Source organism: Marmota flaviventris, chromosome 10 (assembly GCF_047511675.1).
Source record: "Marmota flaviventris isolate mMarFla1 chromosome 10, mMarFla1.hap1, whole genome shotgun sequence".
Classification (NCBI taxonomy): Eukaryota; Metazoa; Chordata; class Mammalia; order Rodentia; family Sciuridae; genus Marmota; species Marmota flaviventris.
This window is the reverse complement of record NC_092507.1, coordinates 79,166,452-79,188,655: the sequence shown is the minus strand read 5'-3', so window position 1 is coordinate 79,188,655 and position 22,204 is coordinate 79,166,452. Positions and strand designations below refer to the sequence as shown.

The following is a 22,204-nucleotide window of genomic DNA, read 5'->3' as shown; positions in this document are numbered from 1 at the left end:
AGAACCTGCGGCGGTTTGAGTATGAGGCTGACGGCCCTGACGCTGGGCGTGAGGAGGCCGAGACTGGGGGGGGTGAGGAAAGGGAGTGCTAGCCCCGCCCTCAGTCCCTACCCTTTGGAGGACAGCACTTTTTACACAGCGCGTTTGCCGCCGCCGCGGCCGCCACCTTAACTTTCTTCATATTCTGAGTCTCCCTGCCACGAGGAGTCCAGGGAAGAAAAGCGGAGCCGAGGCGCCAGTATCTACACCTCCCACGCCACTTTCAGCCCAAGCTCGCCCCAGCAGGGATGGGAGACAAGATCTGGCTGCCCTTCCCCGTGCTCCTCCTGGCCACTCTGACCCCAGAGCTGCTGCTGGGGGCAGCCGGCTTCACTCCCTCTTTGGACAGCGACTTCACCTTCACCCTTCCGGCCGGGCAGAAAGAGTGTTTCTACCAGCCCATGCCCCTGAAGGCCTCGCTGGAGATCGAGTATCAAGTAAGTGCAGCGAGTGAGCCAGCCTCCTTCCCTTAGCCCTGCTGTACTGCGTTGTCGCCTCACCCCCTTAGGAACTTGCCTACCGCCAGGGAGGTGAGGGGGCGAGGGCCACCGGGGAAGCCCGCCCGCGCCGCGCAGGCGCACGAGACGAAGCTTCCGCCAGTGTCGGGGACCCAGAAGTTTGGTCCTTCCTAGAATTGACGACTACCCGCCCCCTTCCCTTTCCTCTGGTCGGAAAGAGGCCAGAAGTGATGATGTTGGTGGCTTTACTTTTTGTTTCTTAACTTCCAGTCGTTTTTCTAGCTAGTGTACGCTCCAGTACTAAGAATTTCACACAGTACAGGACAGATACACGTTCTTCTTTATCATTGGACAGAATGATGACACTTGTTTGAGTCACCCCCACCACTGTCACCCAATTCGGAAATTATTGATGTTCCCTCGTCTTGTTGCATTTAAGGATTTTGGAATTATGAATATGTGATTATCACTAAGTGCGATTTTGAAATATCTTGAAAGGAGCTATTTATTGCCTTATTTAGTGGTGGATTTTCATCCCAGTTATATATTCATTATTTTCAAATGAAATAAGATCAAATCGTTTATTAAAACTTTATAACCTTTCATTGAACATTGTCAGCATTTTCCGCATGTCTGTTTTCTTTTTAGTACCTGCTTAATACTCCATTGCAAGGAATTTCCTTAATTTATGTGTAACTCTAGTAAAGGGTAAATTTCTATTTATTGTTTTTTGGGGGATGGGGCTACTGGGGATTGAACCCAGGGGCTTTACCACTGAGCTACATCCCCAGCCCTTTTTATTTTTTATTTTGAGATAGGGTCCTGTTACTAAGGTGACTAAGTTACTAAGGACCTAGCTCAATTGCTGAGGCTAGCCTGGAATTTGGGCTTCTCTCTTGCCTCAGCCTCCTAAATCGCAGAGATTACAGGTTTCAGCCACCATGCCTGGCCCCACGAGCTAATTTTGATGTTTACTGGTAGCACTGTTTCATCTTTAACAGATAACATAATCAAATTTAATTTTTAAGTTGATATAGAGTATTTCTTTTTAAATACTGCATACTCTTACACATAGAGAAAAATAAAAAGTGATATAGAATTTTTATTTGAAGGAACTTTAGGATTAGATTATCAGTGTCTAAGATAAGCATAGAGAGTGAAGTATCTAAAGTCATATAGTTTAGCTATCAAAATAAGACTAGAACTTAACATTTCTTGATTTCCAGTAATGTTCAGAAGTTAAACCATAAGGGAGTGGGAGTGTCATTCAGTGGTGAATTGCTTGTATGCCCTGGGCAAGGGTCTGTGTTTAATTCCCAGCACCTGGAGAAAAAACAAATTGAATGTTTGCTGAACAGTTAATATATGCCAAGAATTCTGTAGGGTGTTTGGGGGCGGGTAGTAAAAGTAAAAAAGAGTTCTTATTCTCAAGGAGCTTAATTAAAGGTTACTGGTTTATAAATAGATAAGTTCAATAGAATATTGTCAAGTGCTATTAGCAGAGGGCCACTTCTTTGGGTTTCAAAAAAGGATTCCTGGAGAAAAGAAATCAAAATCTGGAAACTTGCTTAAATAAGACATGAATGCAAGAAATGAGGGTATTTCCATAAAGTGAACAAAATTAATAGACACATAGTCCTGAAAATGCATAGTAGGAGAATTTAGAGGTAGGCTTATATTAGGTAGAGCTTGTATTACATTACAAGTTTTAAGTTTTAAAACTTAAAACAAGTTTAAGTTTTAAAATTTATTAGATTTTAAGACTAAAAGTTTAGGGTAGGAAAAGCAGAAAAGAAAATTGGAGGGGCCAAGAGGCTGGATCATGGGTCATGAACCATAGCCTTGCGTGCCAACAGTTCCCATGTTTTGTATGCCATTTAAGATTGAAAGGCTGGAGCTGTAATTCAGTGGCAGAATGCTTGCCTAGCATGTGTGAGGCACTGGATTCGCCTTAACACTGCATTTAAAAAATAATAAAATAAAGGCTTTCTATTCATATAACTACAAAAACATTTTTAAAGAAGATTGAAGCAGATTGCTAGATGCATTGTGAAAGATGGGTTTAAGGGAAGCAAAATTAGAGGAAAGGAAACCAACTTGGAGATTAGTGAAAGAGTCTATAAAGAAAACAATTTGTATTGATCAAAAATTCCTCAGTATTAGGCTGGGGTTGTAGCCCAATGGAAGTGGAAGACCACTTGCCTAGCATGTGTGAGGCCCTGGGTTTGATCTTCAGCACTGCATATAAATAAATGAATAAAGTAAAGGTCCATCAACATCTAAAAATATGTTTTTAAAAAATACCTCAGTTATTTATCCACATATTAGGGAAGAATTCTATTTTAACTACTAACTTCTTGGGTTCAGAGCTTAGATTCAGGATCCTGACTCTTAATTGCAACTTGTGAGGTCTTAAACAAGTTACTTCTGACTTGCAAAATGGAGATAATATTTACTACCTCATGGAGTCTGTTTTGGGGGAGTAGAAGAGTTAATAAATGCTCAGAGACATCCCTGACACATGGTAAATGTTCAGTGAATGTTAGTTTTACATTTATACCTCTGGAGTTACATAGCTTGCTTGAGCTTTATACTTGACATCTTTAGTCACTCTTAAAGTGACTTGTTTATTCCTCCAAAGCATTCTTCCAAAAATTTTTTTTGGCGGGGTGGTATGTACCAGGAATTAAACCCAAGGTTGCTTAACCACTGAGCCACATCCTCCTCCTACTTTTAATTTTGAGACTAGGTCTCACTATGTTGCATAGGGCTTTGCTAAATTGCTGAGGCTGGCTGGCCTCAAACTTTTAATCCTTCTCTCTCAGCCTCCCGAGCTGCGGGGATTACAGGTGTGAGTCACTGTGCCTAGCTCTAAATAATTTGTTTATGTCATTTAGTATCTGTAATATTTTCTTTAATATGTTTTTAGTTGTAAACACAATACCTTTATTTTATTTGTATGTGGTGCCAGGGATCGAACCCAGTGCCTCACGCATGCTAGGCAAGCACTCTACCACTGACCCACAACCTCGGCCCCAGTATCTATAATCTTAATGTTAAAGGGATTTGTAGGGTGAGGATTATCTTTACTCTTTGTTTACATTTTCCAACTCCACAATTAATTTCTCAATAGCTACAAGGTACTGATTTTTATCTTACAGTTGGGAGATTTCCTCTCTCCCCCTAAAGGTTCCCTGAAGTCAACTGACAGTAGGTAGATCATAGGTAGATCAATAGGAGAAATAGGCATTTGATCATAGTTTAACATAACACAGGAGCCTTCAAATTGAAAACCAAAAATCCAGAGAGTATTATTCACATTTATGCTTAGGTTTGATAAAGCCATATAGAAATATGACTGGACAAATAGGTATGATCTAATAATAATAGATTGGGGGGGTAGGTAGTGGGACCAGTAAGGCCTGTCTGATTCTTCCTGGATTTTATGCAACATTTCTTCCTTCTGGTTATGGGGTACAATTCTTTCTAGAATGGGAGTTTACAGTCAAGTAAAATGGATAAGTGAATTTCTTTATGTTCAACTCTTACACAGAAACATAAGAGGAAATTAGAAAAATATTTTAGGTCTTACGGCTAATTATGGGATAAAGGGGTTCTAGTTTTCATGCCCCACCTTAGGTAGAAAGAATTCTAGTTTGTATGGCTTACTTCAGGGAAAAATGGGTAAAAAACAGGAGGACAAAAGAAGGTTAGAGACAAACTTTGCTTCTCAGGTCTTTACTTACTTTGGGGTATCATTTTCTGAACCTTAAATTAGTATTTATTAATATTAAATAGACATTCCATTGTTGTGCTTGATACTACTGGTTACATATTGGTGTGTTTTTGTGTGTTTTTTTGGTGTTGGAGATTGAACCCCAGGCTTTATACTACTGAACTACATCCCCAACCCTTAATTTTATTATTTTTTTAAATTTTGAGACAGGGTCTCTTTAAATTGCTGAGAGTCTTGCTCAATTGCTGAGGCTGGACTCAAGGCAGTCCCCCGCCTCAGTCTCTGGAGTTGCTGGAATTACAGACAAGCACCACTGCGCCCAGCATTTATTGAAAATTTTTAATCATTTTTTATTTTTAGGTTTTAGGAGATTCATTTCTGGGTAATTGACCAGCCCACTTTATATTACTATAAATTCTTGAAATCTTTTAATTCCAACACCTATATCTTATTAATAAAATGGATCACTCATTTAAAAATTATATCATTGTTAAGTGCTTAATGTGTGTCAACACTATCCTATGTGCTAGGTATACAACTTAGTAAAAATATAATCCATGGGGCTAGGATTGTAGTTCTTCAGTCAAGTATGGGGATAGACATTACTCAAATAAATTTGAAAGGGTAACTCTAATAAGTGCTATGAAGGCAAGCACATGAGTCTTGAGTGTGCTTATAGGAGAATTTTTTTTTTTTTAATTTCATCTGGAAATTGAGGGAAGACATCCCAGAAGTGGAGTTGAGAACTGTGGAATAAGCAGGTTTCTAGGCATAAGCAGGTGAGTGGAACAAGACAATGAGTGAGAAGAATAGTTTGTGCCTAGGAGCTTCAGAAGAAGACAGTCTCTCTTGGAAGAAATGAGGGCAGTACAATGAGGAAAAAGTGGTACAAGACTATTCTTGAGAAGTCAGTAGTGACCAGACCATGTAAGGCCTTTTAGGGATACGGATTAAGGATACCCTTGTTAGATATGGATCTTTTACAGAGTATTAGGGAGCAATTGAAGAATTTTAAACAGGTTAACCTGATTAGATTTGTGTTTTGAAAAAGATCATTTTGGCCACAAAGTATTGAATTCTCTGTGCCAGTTTCCCTATACACATAACCACAATAATCACTTGCTTCCTATGGTTCTTATGACAAATAAATATATTAATACATGTAAAAGGCATGGTGTCTGACACCTAATAAGCACTCCAGAAATATTATAGAAAATATACCCTCAGCTTGGGGCTAGGGTTGTGGCTCAGTGGCAGAGCACTCATCTAGCAGTGCGAGGCCCTGGGTTCGATCCTCAGCACCACATAAAAATAAATAAATAAAATAAAGGCATTGTGTCCAACTATAACTGAAAAAATAAATATTAAAAGAAAATATACCCTCAGCTTAGAACAATACATAGTATATAATAGGTACTTAAAAATATTAATAATGGTTAAGAATTGTAATTCATTCCTCGGTCAAATAAAAAATTAATTAATTAATTAAAAAAATATTAACAATGGTGAACCAAATTTTCACTGAACTTATATAATTGGGTAAGTCTTTGGGAGAAAAGAGGTATGTCAGATTTGTTTTATTTTTATTAGACTTTTAAATTTTTTGTATCTTGTGTCAGATTTCAGTATTTTTCCTTCAAATTGTCTATTTCATCTAATTTTTAAAAAATTACTAGTATAATATTATACCTAATACCATTTGGAATATCCTATCTCCATTTTATCTGCAGGTATACTCACCTAATGTTATATGTGTATGTATAAACTAGATAAAGTTTTAATGAGCTTTGACAAAAAATTGGCTTTTGAATATTTTGTTTTATTTCCTGGTTCATTAACTGATATTTTTTGAACTTTTTTACTTCCTGTTATAAAAATAATATACATCCATGGTCTGGTATTGTAGCTCAGCAGTAGAGCATTCACCTAGCACGTGCAAAGCCCTGGGTAGGATCCTTAGCACCACGATAGATAGATAGATAGATTAGATAGATGTATTGTGTCCAACTACAACTAAAAAAAATACATATTAAAACATAGCCCAGCATGGTGGTGCATGCCTGTAATAATCCCAGCAGCTCCAGAGGCTGAGGCAGGAGGATAGCGAATTCAAAGCCAGCCTCAGCAATTTAGCAAGGTGCTAAGTAATTCAGCAAGACCCTGTCTCTAAATAAACTACAAAAAAGGGCTGGGAATGTGGCTTAGTAGTTAAGTGCCTCTGAGTTCAATCCCCTGTACTACCCCCCCAAAAAAGTAATATACATTATTGTTAGAATAAGTCAAAGGTATAAAAATGAAAGAAAAAACAATCTGTCACTCTCATGGAGAAAGGGGGGATTACATATGATCTTATGGATACTTGTCATTCTCCTAAATATGAATTCTTCCACATCTTTTCCCATACTAATACAAACACATGGGGCTTGGTTGAGAGTTTTAATTATTCTTCATTAATTCATTCATTTTAATTAAAATAATTGTCATCATGATCATTATAATCCTTACAGAGTTTTAAATTGTAAGAAAAAAAATATTTTTATTTGATGCTGGGGATTAAACTACCAGTGAACCACATCCCCACTGTGCTGCACCCCCCTTTATTTTGAGACAGGGTTTTGCTACGTTGCCAAGGCTGGCCTTAAACTTGTGATCCTTCAGCCTTAGCCTCCTGAGTAGCTTGGATTATGGAATACATCACTGTGCCCAGCAACATCTTCATTTTTTATGAATGGTATATTCTTTTGTTTTTACTTTTTTAAAAAATATTTATTAGTTGTTGATGGATATTTATTTACTCTATCTATATGCAGTGCTGAGGATCTAACCCAGGGCCTCACATATGCCAGGCAAGTGCTCTACCATTGAGCCACAACTCCAGCCCATGGATAGTATCTTCTTGAATTTTTCTGAGGATACATAGTATATTTATCTGAGGACACATGTTTTTAAGTCTGTTAACTATTTTTAGAGAACTTGATTCCCAAGAAAAACCAGTGGTGAGTGAAAATGAGAACATCTCAATTTCAACAAATATTTGATGTTTCTCTAATCTGTTTTAAGAATTTTGAAATTGATTAATATTGGTGGCTACATATACACTTTGTTCAGTGAATATCTTCCAGAAATTACTCTTCAATCTGAAAATGGTGTTTTGAGGCTGTTTGTTTTGGCTTGTTTGTTGCAGTACTGGGGATTAAATCTAGGACTTTACCAATGCTAGGCAAGTGCTATAACTAAGCTACGTCCCCAGCTCCTCCAGTCTTATGGATTATTTTTGTTATGTATATTTTATATTTCATTAGGATTTAAATTAAAAAAAGAATTATGTATATTTCACCAGCCATTTGAAACCAGTTTTGTTACCATTAAGAGTGCAGAAATAGTTTTTACTGAGAATGATCTTTTATAAGATTACATTAAAACCAACAAGAAAAATAAAATAGTGTTATTTATGAAAAAGAATAGCCATTGAGTGTTGGTTATTTTTTAAGAGGCTGTTATGTTCCAAATAGATTTTTTTTTTTCATTTTTAACAAGTGCTATAAATACAAAAGTGAAAAGGCAGGGAGAGAAATGAAAGAGAGGAAGACAAGAGAAAGATTCTACAGGGAAACATTAAGACACTTTAATTTGTATAAGATGGGAAAAAGATGGATTTATTAAATATCTGCATCAGTGACAAATCAAAACATTGGTAATATTGTAAATGACCTTAGAGTTATAAATATAAAAATAGTGAGCAATGTAAAAAAATTTTCACCCATCACAAAGATGCTTTGATCCCAGATAATATATGATTAAGTGTCAAAGAGGACAGGCATGGTTTCTGTAGGAACACAGGAAAGAATATACAAGAACTGGGTGGGGGATAGGGTTAGGGGGAGGCAGAGACCATTTTCAGAGAACTTAAGCTGGTAGCTCTTGAAGAAAATGGGTACAGTTGGATGAGGAACCATTCAGGAGTCCATAAGAATACTAGAGACAACACAATATACTCATTAATAATTACTCTGGGGACTGGGGTTGTGACTCACTAGTAGAGGGCTCACCTAGCATGTGAAAAGCCCTGGGTTCAATCCTCAGCACCAGAAAGAAAGAAAGAAAGAAAGGAAGAGAGTGAGAGAGAGAGAAAGAAAGTTATTGTGGCCAACTACAACTGAAAAATAAATATTTAAAAACTAATAATAATTACTCTGGGTCTGGACAAACCGGTGCACACCTGTAATCCCAGCAGTTTGGGAGGCTGAGGCAGGAGAAGTACAGGTTCAAAGTCAGCTTTAGCAATTTAGCATGGCCCTAGGTAATTTAGTGAGACCCTGCCTTAAAATAGAAAGGACTGGGGATATAACTCAGTGGTAAAGTACCTCTGGGTTTAGTCTTTAGTATCAAAAAATAAAAATTATTCTGAAGCCAGGTGAAGTAGCACATGCCAGTAATCCCAGCTACTTGGGAGCCTGCAGCAGGAGGATTGCAAATTTGAGGCCAGCCTGGGCAACTTAATTTAAGACCCTCTCTCAAATTAAAATTAAAAGGTATTAGGAGGTGGGCAGGGGTGCTGGGATATAGCTCTGTAGTAGAACAGTTACTTACTTAGCATGGAGGCGGCCCTGGGTTCAATCCCCAATTCAAATCCAAAAAATTAATCTGGAGACAGATTACCAAATTCACATTTTGACTGTGCCACTTGTTTGTTTTATCACCTTGGAAAAATTACTTCTTATGCCTCAGTTTGAGGTTTGGTGTTTTTTTTTTTTTTTTTCATGATAAGAGTAATATAAATATGTACAACAAGTCCCACTACTATGCACAATTATGATGTACCAATAAAAAACTATGGAAAAGGGGCTGGGGTTGTGGCTCAGTGGTAGAGTGCTTGCCTAGCATGCATAAGGCACTGGGTTCGGTCCTCAGTACCACATAAATGTAAAATAAAGATATTGTGTCCACCTAAAACTTAAAAATAAATATTTTTTTAAAAAACCTATGGAAAAAAGAATAATAGGACTTACCTTTCAGAATTTTATAAGGAATAAATTAATCCACATAAATCACTTATAACAAGGTGTGGCAGAAACTATAATTGTTATCTGCTGTTATCACTATCATCACCCTCATAAGGACCTTTGAGGGTTATAAAGGAACAAATCATGTTCATTGGCCAATAGTTGGAATATTCAATTTGTGTTGTAGTAGAAAAATATGTTAAAGAATAAAGAAGTCTGGGCTGGGGATGTGGCTCAAGCGGTAGCGCGCTCACCTGGCATGCGTGTGGCCCGGGTTCGATCCTCAGCACCACATACAAATAAAGATGTTATGTCCGCCGAAAACTAAAAAAAAATAAATATTAAAAAAATTCTCTCTCTCTCTCTTTTAAAAAAAAAAATTTAAAAAAAGAATAAAGAAGTCAACTGGGGTCAGATCATGGGAATCTTGAATTAAGTAGCTAATGTTTTTTTTTTTTTTTAATTGAAGAGGAAACAAACTCAAGAAGTTATTTAGAATCTTCTCCCTCTCCACCTTCCCTTCCCCCTTCTTCGTGTTATTGAGATGCTTTACCACTGAGCTACATCTCCAGCTCTTTCAGTTAAATTTCAAGGCTGCCTTTGAACTTGTGATCCTCTCACTTCAGCCTCCCCAGCTGCCTGGAGGCTTGTCTTAAATTGCCTAAGGTTTTTTTTGTTGTTGTTGGTTTTTGTGTGTGTGGCGGGGGTGGAGTACCAGGAATTGACTGAGGGGGCATTCAACTACTAAGCCACATCCCCAGCCTTATTCTGTATTTTATTTAGAGACAGGGTCTCATTGAGTTGCTTAACACCTCACTTTTGCTGAGGCTGGCTTTGACCTCGAAATCCTCCTGTCTCAGCCTCCTGAGCTGTTGGGATTACATGCGTGCGCCATCACACCTGGCTTAAATTGCCTAAATTTTAAGTAAAAGGCCCAGCATTTGAACTGCCCTCTAATTGCTTCTTGGCTTTTTAGCTAAAATCAAGTGTGAACTGCCTTCTATTTCTGGCCCCTGTATGAGTCTTCTCAATAAAGCCACTGTTGTAGAAATATTTATTTTAGTTACTTCCATAAGGCCTAAATTCAGGTTATGGCAATAGGAATGGATAGGGAAAGCACAAGTTCTGAAAATGAATGGAATTGAACTAGGTGAACTTTCAGCTCCCTTCTCATTACATCATATGATCTACTTTATATTTTATTTTCAGAATTTATAATATATATTTTTCTCTTGTGTGCTCATCTGTAGGTTTTAGATGGAGCTGGATTAGATATTGATTTCTACCTTGCCTCTCCAGAAGGCAAAACCTTAGTTTTTGAACAAAGAAAATCAGATGGAGTTCACACGTAAGTAATCTCTTTGAGTTCTTTTGGCTGAATAATACCAGTGAGCTATCTTGAAGACTGAGAAATTTAGTATTTTCAGTACTAAATATCAATATTAGATAACTTCACGTGATTTTAAACAGTCCTTGATGGTGGACCATCTTCTAAACTTAAAACGTCTTCCATTACCCTTTCTTTCGTTTGCTTCCCCCAGATTCCCTTTGAGACGGGGTCTCGCTATGTTGTCCAGGATGACCCTGATCCCTGTGCTCATAAGATCTTTCCTCAACTGCCCCAGTAGCTGCAACTAGCGTTTTTCTTTTTGTTGAGGCATTTTTTTAATATTTTTAATTGTTGAACACAATATCTTTAATTTTATTTATTTATTTTTATGTGGTGCTTAGGATCGAACCCAGGGCCTCACACTTGCTAGGCGAGCACTCTACCACTGAGCCACAACCCCAGCACACCCCCACCCCGAGGCATTTTGTTTTGATCCTAAATTTTTTCTTTGCTTTGTATTTAACTAGATTAGTATTCCTGGGTATTACCTTCAACATACTGTGGCATTTTTTTCTGGCTAGCACAGGCTTTTCATTTTAATTGAAAAGGTATTGTTCCAGGTTTTGTGTCTTCAGATTTCTTGAACTGCTAAGCTATATCATGTATGTCCATAGTTTTCTTTCTTAAAGCAATGATCTGAGTGTGTGTGTGTATAAATTGATTGTTTTACTCAGAACTCACTTTTTTTTTATAATTAGAAGGTTTAAAAGCAAAATCTGACCAATAAGAAATCGTACAACTGAGTTAGTGCTACCCTGATTCACACCAGAAATTGCTTGTTTAAGTTCAGAGTTTGACATATTCTCTTCTTACATTTCACTTCTCTCTTTTCATATCTCACTGATATATTTCCCTTTTCTATTTTATTATTTTACTATAGCACTTTCTTTAGTCAGTATCATTACTGTGTTAAAACTAAACTCTGAGTTTACAGAAAGAGGAAGAACAAATATGGAATATCTTTCCATAAATTAAGATTGGCATGTTATAAGCTTCTAAATTAATTTTTCCAACCTACTACAAAATAGATTGATTCCCAATTCTGATTAAGTTAAATAAGTCTGCAGGGATGCATGTTCAGGGCGGAGACAGGATGAACCCAAACTCTTGCTTTCTACCATTTGATGCTTAGAACATCCCTGGCACATAGCACTATTTTAAGGACTAGCTATTATTATAATTATTGGTCTTTATTAACCAACATGCCTGGCATGTAATTGATACTCAATAAACACTAAATAAATGAAAGAAAAACAAGTCTCAACTGTAATTTTTTAGGATACTAATTTAAAATGCTTTTTAATGATATTTTACCTATGTAGAACATGGGGAAACATTTGTATAAAACATTAGTAGATGAATAGTAGTGGTTCATCTTCTAAGTTTCAGAATATAAAAAATTTCTGTCATTTTTTTTTATTTCTTCCCAATTAACTGGTCTCCTTCAGTGATAAATCATAATTAACTCTTAGGGGGAAAATTATTATATTGCTTTATTCCATAGAATTACTTCTAATTAAGCCATTGGGAGATAAGACTTTATTTTTTCTTTTTTTATCTTTGTGTGATTTTTATTTCAAATATTTGTTATAACACCATCATTATTCCTTGGAACAAGAGCAAAATCACCCCCTGCAGAAACTTAGGAACTATGTACAGAATTTTACAGAACAGAGGCAACACTTTGGCAGAGGCTGAATGTTGACCAGAGAGTGGAATTCAGCCAGGTAAGGGGAAGATGAAGGTGCCCTGTGAATCCAACTTCAGCTGCCATCAGGGCATACCTTGTGCCAGTCACAAATTGTAGGCTGTTTTTGGAAGGTTTAGGTGCAACACAGGAATTCCATTTGTCTACTGGTTAAACCATTGACTGAGGTGCCATTAGGTCAATGTCACTCAAGTTCCTGGCCAGCCAAACTCCTGAAGCCAAGAGTCCCAAGCTCAGGATCAAGTTCCTCTAGAAATCATTCCTATCCATGACAAAGCAATAGACTCCTCAGAGCCAGTCCACAATTTCGAGGCCTTCATTTGAAGAGCCGGCAGTGCTCACCTTAACCCTGCTGGAAGCCATTGATACTTTGGATCTCTGCACAACACTTGCAAGATCAAGACTTTCATTTAAAATAGTTCATCTTTGTTGAATTCTTTTAATATGCCAGTGCAGTAGTCTAAGTACTTTTCATGTATTAGCTTTTTTTTTATTCATCACAATTCTAAAAAGTACATAATAATAATACCATTTTACTAATGAGTAAATGAGGCATAGAAGAAGTTGCTGAAGGTGAATAGCACAATATTTTATAACTGTATATAAAGTATGTTCACACCAAATTATGCCATTATACATGAGCTCTCTTATTATTTTTTATTACAATTCTTAATACACCTTTATACCTCAATTTATCATATCTCTGTATATAAGGTATGTTGACACCAAATTCACATCTTCATACATGTATTTTGTATAATAATGAGAGTCTCCTTCCATCATCCATGCTATTCCACTTCTTCCTCCCTTTCCCTCCCACCCCTATTCCCTATCTGGAGGTAGTCTTCCTCCCATGCTCTCCCTCCCTACCCCATTTTGAGTCACCCCTCTTATATCAGAGAAGACATGGCATTTGGGGGGGGGGGGGGAGGGATTGGCTAACTTCACTTAGCATAAGTTGCTTAGGACCTTGCAAAGTTGCTGAAGGCAGGCCTTGAATTTGCAATCCTCCTGCCTCCGCCTGCTTAGTCACTGAGATTAAAAGCATGTGCCATCACACTGGCTTTTTTTTTTTTTTGAGACAGGGTTTTGCTAAGGTGCCGAGACAGTCCTCAAACTTGTAATCCTTCTGCCTCAGCCTCAGGAATTACTGGAATTAAAGCACGTGCCACAACACTTGGCTAAATTAACTTTATGAGTAATTTTTCATGCAATTTATTTGCTCATATATAGTAATATATCAACTATACAATGCAAAGCAGTTTATATAAATGTGTAAGAATATCAATATAATTAAAAATTTTTAAAAGCATTCAAAACATTTTTTCATCAAAAGTAAAATTATTAGAAAATTACATTAATTTTTTAAAAATGATTTTTAGTAAAATTATTTGTGTGTGTGTGCATGTGTATGGTGTTGAGGATTGAACCTAAGGCCTTGTGCATGCTAGGCAAGCACTTTACCACTGAGCTACATCCCCAGCCCCAGAAATTAATTTTTGCTTAATAAGGGCAGTGAATTTTAACTAGCTACTATTTGTTCAGATATTATTGATAGTTTTTTCAGGATTTGGCATGACTGATGATGGGTTAAATAACCTCTGTAGAATTAAATAACAAAATATACTCATTTTTGTTAATTCCCCAGAGAAGCATTGAGGATTCAACAAATATTCACATGGGAGCCAGTGGCTCTCAAAAGGCATATTGTAAACCACCTCTGCAGTATGATTTCAGGAACAAGCAGTCAATCAATTGAAAGTCCTCCAAAAAACTGCTATTTTTCATTGCTCTATAGTACTGTTATTGCATACATTTTGTGTATTTTCTATGATTTCATACTGCTTGTAAGATACTAGAAAAACCCAATGAGAGAAATTGAATTTTTAAAGAATAAAATTCAGATAGGATTGAACGTTGAAGGGTCATAAACCATTATAATTAGCCATTAGCTAAGAAATTTTGCTCTCTTCTGAGCAATATCACACCCATTGAGGATACATGGTCTGAATAAATGCTGTCAGAAATTTTTTGTTAATTGGTTATATTGTTGGTGTGAATAAATTAGAGAATAATAGAAAGTGTACCTCTGGGAAATGTCCCACATGTGGGTAACTTAATATTCATGATTCATGTCTTTATAGTTTGTTTATATGTTTTTTTCCTTTTAAAATTGTTCTCCATTGTATTCACCAGTCTTTGCTCAGCTCCTTCCAAAGGTAAAATAAGTGCTCAAAAGAAAAGTTTGCCACAGTTGAGGCAATTGCAAAGAATGCACGCAATCTCTGAGTTGTATTATAGAAAGATGAATTAACTTCAAAATCAGAAAACAAACTTCATCTGTGTGATCATAGGCAAGTATCTTAACTTGTTTAAAACTTATTTTACTTACCTGAAAAAGGCCAATTATGCCTAATTCCAAATATTGATAAGGATTAAGAGATAAAATATGTGGAGCTAGAGCTCAGTGATAGAGTACTTGCATAGCACATGTAAGGCCCTGGGGTCAGCACTCAGTACCACATAAAAGTAAATAAATAAAAGTATTTAAAAAGAGATAAAATATGTAAAAGTAGTGTGTGAATTATGAAGGGGTATATATACAAGTATTGGCTATTACTATTTATAGTACATATGTTAACATCTGTTTACATTGCTATCTGTTATGCTTAAATAAAAATCAATAAGTTGACAACAGAACTTAGGCATGGTGACTTCTGTGAGAGAATGTTTTCCTCAGGAAATGCCTTTTCAAGTTGCAGTAAGCACTCAGCATCCTTTGATATATGACAGTTGCCCCCAAATTAATCTGAATTTCACTGAAGATCTTAACTGAAAAGTATAGTTTGGATCCTCCCTTTCTCAAGCATGATTTTTATAGTGTTGTATAGAAAAGATATTCTAAGACAAAAGGTAATGTCCAGTGTAATAAAAATGATGAAATAAAGGATATTTGAAGGCTACAAATGTAACACTGGACCACAAAAAGATTAGAAATATTAATCCATAGCAGTTCTGACCTCACACCCCAACTCCTTAAGTCCCCCAATTCCAGTTGAAGCCTTTCTTGAGAAAGTAAATAGAATCAGATGATAAACAGTTTAAAATGCAGCTAGGATACTAGGGATAGAGCTTAGTGGTAGCTAACATGTGAGAGCCTGAATTCAGTCCCCAGTACTGCAAAAGAAAATTAAATGACTTAATATAAAATCAGATGCAAAGCCAGGCCAAGTGGTGTACGCCTCTTAATCCTAGCAGCTCGGAAGGCTGAGACAGGAGGATTGGGAGTTCAAAGCCAGCCTCAGCAATGGCGAGGTGCTAAGGAACTCAGTGAGGCCCCATCGCCCCATCTCTAAATAAAAAATACAAAACAGCACTGGGGATGTGGCTCAGTGTTTGCGTGACCCTAAGTTCAATCCCCAGTACCATAAATAAATAAATGAAATTAAAATAAAATGTAACTGAGAAGGTTTAGAAGTTCATCTAAGGAAACAGGAAACTTGCTAGATATATCAAAACCTTTATTAGAAATATCATTAGAATCGGGGCTGGAGTTGTGGCTCAGTGATAGAGCACTTGCCTGGCATGTGTGAGGCCCTGGGTTCAATCCTCAGAACTACATATAAAAAAATAAATAAAATAAAAGACCCATTTATAACTTAAAAATATTTTTTAAAAATCTCATTAGAATAAAGAAAACTTTCATGTGGGAAAAGATTAATGGACACATTAAGTACACTGAATTTTGTTAAAGATTCTTTGTTATTTACAGTTACTCTGACTGAATTTTAGATCATATAGCATCTGAGTCAGTAGTTGTCGTAGGGTAGGTTTTATAAACTCAGTTGCCCTACCAGAGTATTTGAGTTGGTTTTTGGCCAGTTTCTTAAAGTGTTATCAACAGTCTCTTTTGAAATAATTAACTGAATAACTGGTGTTTCAATGATATAAGAATGTAAACTAATTTTGCTGGTCTTTCAAAGAAGTGGTGTTTGTTCTTGTTTGTTTTCTTGTTGTTTGGGGTCCACAGTAGGGGAGGAAGGAAGGAAACTCACAAACGAATGAACGAATGAATGAACCATGGAAAAAACTACCAGTTCTTTTGAATGTGAAGTAATAATGTGAATGGCATTTATTCGGTAAAGGTAATGCCACTAGGAATAAAATTCTGATTATTGACTGTAGGCCTCATCTCTAACCATTGAAAACTGTATTATAAAAATGTATTTAGTTAGGAATACTGGAAGAAAGCACTTAGTATAGAGAGTTCATTGCTACTTTTGAAAACAAAACTCAGTTTACAGATTAATTTCACTTGAAAGATAGGTTGGAAGACATGTTTATACACAAACTCATGATAAAATTAGCTTTTAACATTTATAAAGAATTAAGTTTATTTGAATTATCTTATACTCAGGTTTTTAATATTTTTCTGTTCCAAAAACAGATGCAGTTACTTGAATGTATATATGTCCAGGCTGGTTTTTCCCAAGAAACTAAAAATTATTGTTAATACTAAGGAAATCTATTAGGAAGCTGTTGAATTTTTATAAACCATGTTGTTTCTTTTCTTTTACCTTTAGTTGTTTTTCCTTTGATCCCAAGTAGAAATATAGATAACCGAAAATATGCACTTTTTTTTAATACAGGGTTGAGACTGAAGTTGGTGACTACATGTTCTGCTTTGACAATACATTCAGCACTATTTCTGAGAAAGTAATTTTCTTTGAATTAATCCTGGATAATATGGGAGAACAGGCACAAGAACAAGAAGACTGGAAGAAATATATTACTGGTACAGATATGTTGGAGATGAAACTAGAAGACATTCTGGTTAGTATGATTTTTAATAAAATAATAAAAATTATTAATTTCAGAGGCCTTACTGTGTGACGGAAATTGATAACTAAGCATTTTGTATTTATTATTCAAGAAAATATGTTTCTAGTATTTTCTTACCTTTGCCATAAACAGTTTGACATTTTAAATCTCCATCTTACTTTCTGTTCATATGGCCTTTATATCGTTTTTATTTTTTATTTTTTTAATTTATTTATTTTTTCTGGTACCAGGGATTGAACTCAGGGGCACTTGACCACTGAGCCACATCCTCAGCCCTATTTTGTATTTTATTTAGAGACAGGGTTTCACTGAGTTGCTTAGCACCTTGGTGCTATTGAGGCTGGCTTTGAACTCGCAATCCTCCTGCCTCGGCCTTCCAAGCAACTGGAATTACAGGCTTGTATCACCATGCCCAGCTGTATCATTTTTAATAACTTGTTTCAACAGGACTCTATTATAAAAATATTTTATCAGAAAATGTACAATTTAGAGGACATCTTTGTTAGACTTGTTTTATGAATATGATATTGGAATATTGATTATGATTTTGATTGTATAGTATGCACATCTAAAAATGGAATATTTTCTAATTTCACTATTCCTTTGTGAGATAAAAACATGGAGCTGGGCAAGGTGGTGCACATCTATAATCCCAGCAGCTCAGGAGCCTGAGGCAGGAGGATCTCGAGTTCAAAGCCAGCCTCAGTAACAGCGAGGTGCTAAGCAACTCAGTGAGACCCCATCTCTAAATAAAATACAAAATAGGGCTGGGGATGTGGCTCAGTGGTAGAGTGCCCCTGAGTTTAATACCTAGTACCCCACCCCTCTTCGTACCAAAAAAAAAGTTGTAAAGGATAAAAAGATAATTTATTCAAAATGCCACTCATATTATCTATTTCGTATTATCTATTATCAATTAATAGTATCTTTGTTCCTTTTAAAAGTAGCTATAAACACAATAATTTAAATACATCAGAAGAATTATTATATAACCTTACAGTTTCTTTATGTAATAAAATAGCTATCCCTTAATCAAATCATGTACCTGTCTATCTTGAAATTGTATTTAGATTGAAAAACTTAGCATAAAGCATATCATTAACTGAAAATATCTGAAATATTCTTTAATAGTAAAATAATTTTCTTTATCTTCAGGAATCCATCAACAGCATCAAGTCCAGACTAAGCAAAAGTGGTCATATACAAACTCTGCTTAGAGCATTTGAAGCTCGTGATCGAAACATACAAGAAAGCAATTTTGATAGAGTCAATTTCTGGTCTATGGTTAATTTAGTGGTCATGGTAGTGGTGTCAGCCATTCAGGTTTATATGCTGAAGAGTCTGTTTGAAGATAAGAGGAAAAATAGAACTTAAAACTCCATTGGATTACTTAACATTGAGAAAAAGAGGCATAAAAATGCAATAAACTGGTACCATTAGTAGTATTTTCCAAAATGTTTTATCATTAAGTGTAAAACAAGTATCATTTTAATGTGAAAGGAAAGTTTTCACTTTCTGTGCAAATAGTCTTATCAATTCAGTTGTTTTTAAGTGTATACCAGGAATATTTTATAAAAGATAAGTTTAATTGAATGAAGCCATATTAATAATTGTATTTTCCTAATTTTGAAAAAATTTTTCATATGTCACAGTGAATTAAAGAAATGAATATTGGGTCTAAATGCAACACCAAAAATCTGCTTTTGCCCACAACTTCTTTGTAAATGTGGCAGTTACAAATCAATTGTAAAAGTTTTTAATATAGTAAGTTATATAAATCATGTGAAAATTATATAATTATGAATTGAATATATTAAGTTTCCTCTTTACATATGCATCTCTCCTAAAAGATAAATAGAAACAGCTCTGAAACAAACATTTTTAGAATTTTTAAAACCAAGTATATTTCAATGTAAAATATTAACAAAATGTATTAGTTTTATATACTTAGCCTACATTCCCAAAAGTTGACATTTTGTTAATTCTTGAAACTGCAAAAGCATACTTTCTCATTAAAATTAGGACAAGTTTTCTCTTTGAAATGAAGATGTAGAATTAAAAGTGTTCTAAAGTGAAGATACATAGATAAAGGTTGGTCAGCATCCAAAAGGATGCATTCTGTCTAGACCTTAATTAAGGTATAGAATTTTAACAGTAAATAAGATAAAATAAATTTATTTTTATATTATCTATCAACAGTGTTATGTTAGTTCTAACATGATTATTGACTTCAGTAATACATTATTACCAACAATTGTGAAGGAAATATTGCTTAAAAGGATATGGTCCTAATGTAAATAAATTTCTCCTTTTCTGAGTTCTGGATGTTATCAGAAACAATTTAAGGATATCTGATCCAAAATAATGTTCACTTAAATGGAACTGCAAATAAATAAATATCTGGAATCTGATGATCATGATATGCCAATCCTAAAATAAATCATTAGAGGTTAAGTTCCAGTTAACTGAGGAAACTATTTGTGGGTTTTATTTTCTATAATTTTTCAGTTTTGAATTGTCTTTTATTTGTATTCAGGTACAATTTATGAAACATACTCTACCATAAAATTTAGTACTGAGTGTAGACATTTATTATAATTTTTATTATACATTTCTAGTCACTTCATTTATGTTGAAGTAAGGATTAGAAACACAGTCCCAAGTTATAAACACCTCATATTTAAATAAGCCATACATACATAAAAAAAATCTCCTATTTTATCACAGTCTGTATAATCTTACTCAAGTAATAGTAATTTAACTTCATCATAAAACAAACAAATTTTAAGTTATACCCATTGATAGTATTATAGTAAATATGAGTTAGAAACAACTGAAAAATTTGGGCCTAGCTGGATGTGGTAGTGCACACCTCCAGCTACTCAGGAGGCTGAGCTAGGAGGCTGACAAATTTGAGGCCAGTCTCAACAACTTAGTGAGACCCTGTTTCAAAATGAAGAACAAAATAAAAAGGGCTAGGGATGTTGCTCAGCAGTAGATTGCTCCTGGGTTCAATCTCTAGTACTACACATATAAATTTGGGCATAGAACCCATCAATATATAGATTATATTTATATTGTAGGAATTCTTGACAAGCAATAACAGTACCCAGGAAAATTAGTGATTCCATTTACAACTTACACTCAGTGGTATGAAAAAAAAAAATACATTTTCCTACTTTTTATGCCCTAGAAAAATAGAAGGCTAGAAACTATTCAGAGACCTTTTTTTTTTTTTTTTTCTTCCTTTGGTATTGGGGATTGAACCTAGGACCTCATGCCTGTTAGTCAAGCTCTCTACCATTGAGCCACATCCCCTCTTTAAAAATGAGGTAAATGCCATATATAATTAATTACCTTATTTGGCCAAGAAAATATTTCAGGTTCTTAAGATAAGCCCATGCAGAACAAAGGCCAATAAGATCATTCTTAATAAAAAGTCCTCCTTTTTCTCCTTTCTGTCAAATTCATAATGAGAAGCATACTTATAGTACCATAAATAACAAAGCAGGGTACAGATACAACTACTGCATCTTTTCTATAAAACTGTGATTAAAAAATTCTACCTCTTATATAAGGCTATTACTGTATACCACACTTAATTTCTTACCTAAACTAAGCTGTTACATCACCTTCTACATAGGTGATTTTGCCACTGATTTTAAACCTATGATTCAGTAACTACTCACCATATAATAGTGGCTTTATTTGGAAAACAAAGAATTTAGGATTATTAAAGGACAATTATATTTTTATAGACACAAAACAAAATGAAGAGTGAAATATTTAACAAGCATGTTACCTATATTGGCTCAAAAAATTAAAATTTATAAATGAAGAACAAAAATCATTTTGAAGGCATTTTATCTGTTTCATGTCATTTTCTAATGTCACTTTCTAAATTAAAACTATGCTAACATGTTTATCACTTAAGAGCTGATTTTGTCTTTGCTTATTAATTATATAAACTTAAAGTACTACAATATTTAAGGCCTGAAGTTCATTCTGATTTGCATTTAGATCATTATTAAAGTACTGTTTTTCATTTGAATGTCAACATACAGAAAGTAAATAACTGTTTTAAAGTAGCATTGAAAGAAACTACAAATTGAAATGTAATTTCATGTCAAGTGTATTTATTTTTCTTAAACATTATATCTTAAAATTGAAACTGAGTACATGTGATCATATATCTTTTCAAATGAAAATCTTTATCTGAAGTTTCTAAAGAAATAAATTCAGCATGTAATGATTTTTTCATCTGAAGTGTAATGCACAGTTTTGCTTTATATTTGTGAACAGCCATCTTAAATGAGCAATGGACTACGAGTACCAAGTATAATAAAAATTACCCTTTTTTTTTTTTTTTTTTTTTGGTGGAGTTGCCGGGGATTTAAACTGAATAAAAATATTTTCAAAGAAAATCTTATCTACTAATTATTATAAATGCTGTCTACTCCTTAAATCCTTCCTTGATCTCAATCTAAGTTAAATGGGTTTCCAGTCCCATTTTAAATACCCATAGTTCCTTGCATCTCTTTATATTATACTAGTTTGTGTTCTATTTATGTGTGTACATTTTAATCTGTTGCCTAGACATGCACTGTACCTAAAAGAGCCTCAAAATATAAAGAGGCAAAAATCATCAGTTTTCTTGGGATTTTTGTTCATGCTAACGATTGAACCCAGGAATGCTTTACCACTGAGCTACATCCACAGTCCTTTTTTATTTTTTTTGAGACAGGGTCTCACTGACTTGTTAAGACTGACATTGAACTTGGGATACTCCAACCTCAGCCTCCTTAGTCACTGGGATTACAGACATGTACCACCAGGGAATTTGTTCCACTCCTCTGTCCCAGGAATTTATTAAGTCTGGAAGATGGCTCAGACATCTTACTTTTTATTCAGTACAATACGGAATTCTATAAGTTACCTGTGAACATTTGCTAACTGGATGATCTTAGGAAATCAGGCTCCTTTTAGCCTATTTCTTCATTTGTAGAAATATTTTAAATTTATCTTAAA

At 35.1% G+C, this 22,204-nt stretch overlaps 2 protein-coding genes and 1 pseudogene across 2 annotated transcripts in view; 1 reads left to right on the top strand and 2 right to left on the bottom strand.

Moving 5' to 3' along the window:
• Ccdc18 (coiled-coil domain containing 18) overlaps positions 1 to 631 on the bottom strand; it is a 105,506-nt gene extending 104,875 nt beyond the window's left edge. The window contains exon 1 of the mRNA XM_071618057.1: positions 560 to 631. The gene's annotated coding sequence lies outside the window, so the exon portion shown is untranslated. The remainder of the gene's footprint in view (positions 1 to 559) is intronic.
• Positions 59 to 21,351, top strand: Tmed5 (transmembrane p24 trafficking protein 5). The gene is made up of 4 exons (XM_027935241.2): positions 59 to 476; positions 10,487 to 10,584; positions 16,984 to 17,167; positions 18,332 to 21,351. Exons 1-4 carry the CDS (start codon positions 288 to 290, stop codon positions 18,548 to 18,550), a joined length of 690 nt encoding a protein of 229 aa, XP_027791042.2. The 5' UTR covers positions 59 to 287; the 3' UTR covers positions 18,551 to 21,351.
• LOC114092654 (mitochondrial import receptor subunit TOM6 homolog pseudogene) lies at positions 12,485 to 12,697 on the bottom strand (annotated as a pseudogene).
• Positions 21,352 to 22,204: the final 853 nt, after the last annotated feature.

Excerpts from the sequence above, each read along its gene's own strand:
- Tmed5 (XM_027935241.2), top strand. The coding sequence starts at position 288 with ATGGGAGACAAGATCTGGCTGCCCTTCCCCGTGCTCCTCCTGGCCACT. Across the intron at positions 10,585-16,983 it reads AAATCAGATGGAGTTCACAC|GGTTGAGACTGAAGTTGGTG; the intron begins GTAAGTAATCTC and ends TTTTTAATACAG. Across the intron at positions 17,168-18,331 it reads TGAAACTAGAAGACATTCTG|GAATCCATCAACAGCATCAA; the intron begins GTTAGTATGATT and ends CTTTATCTTCAG.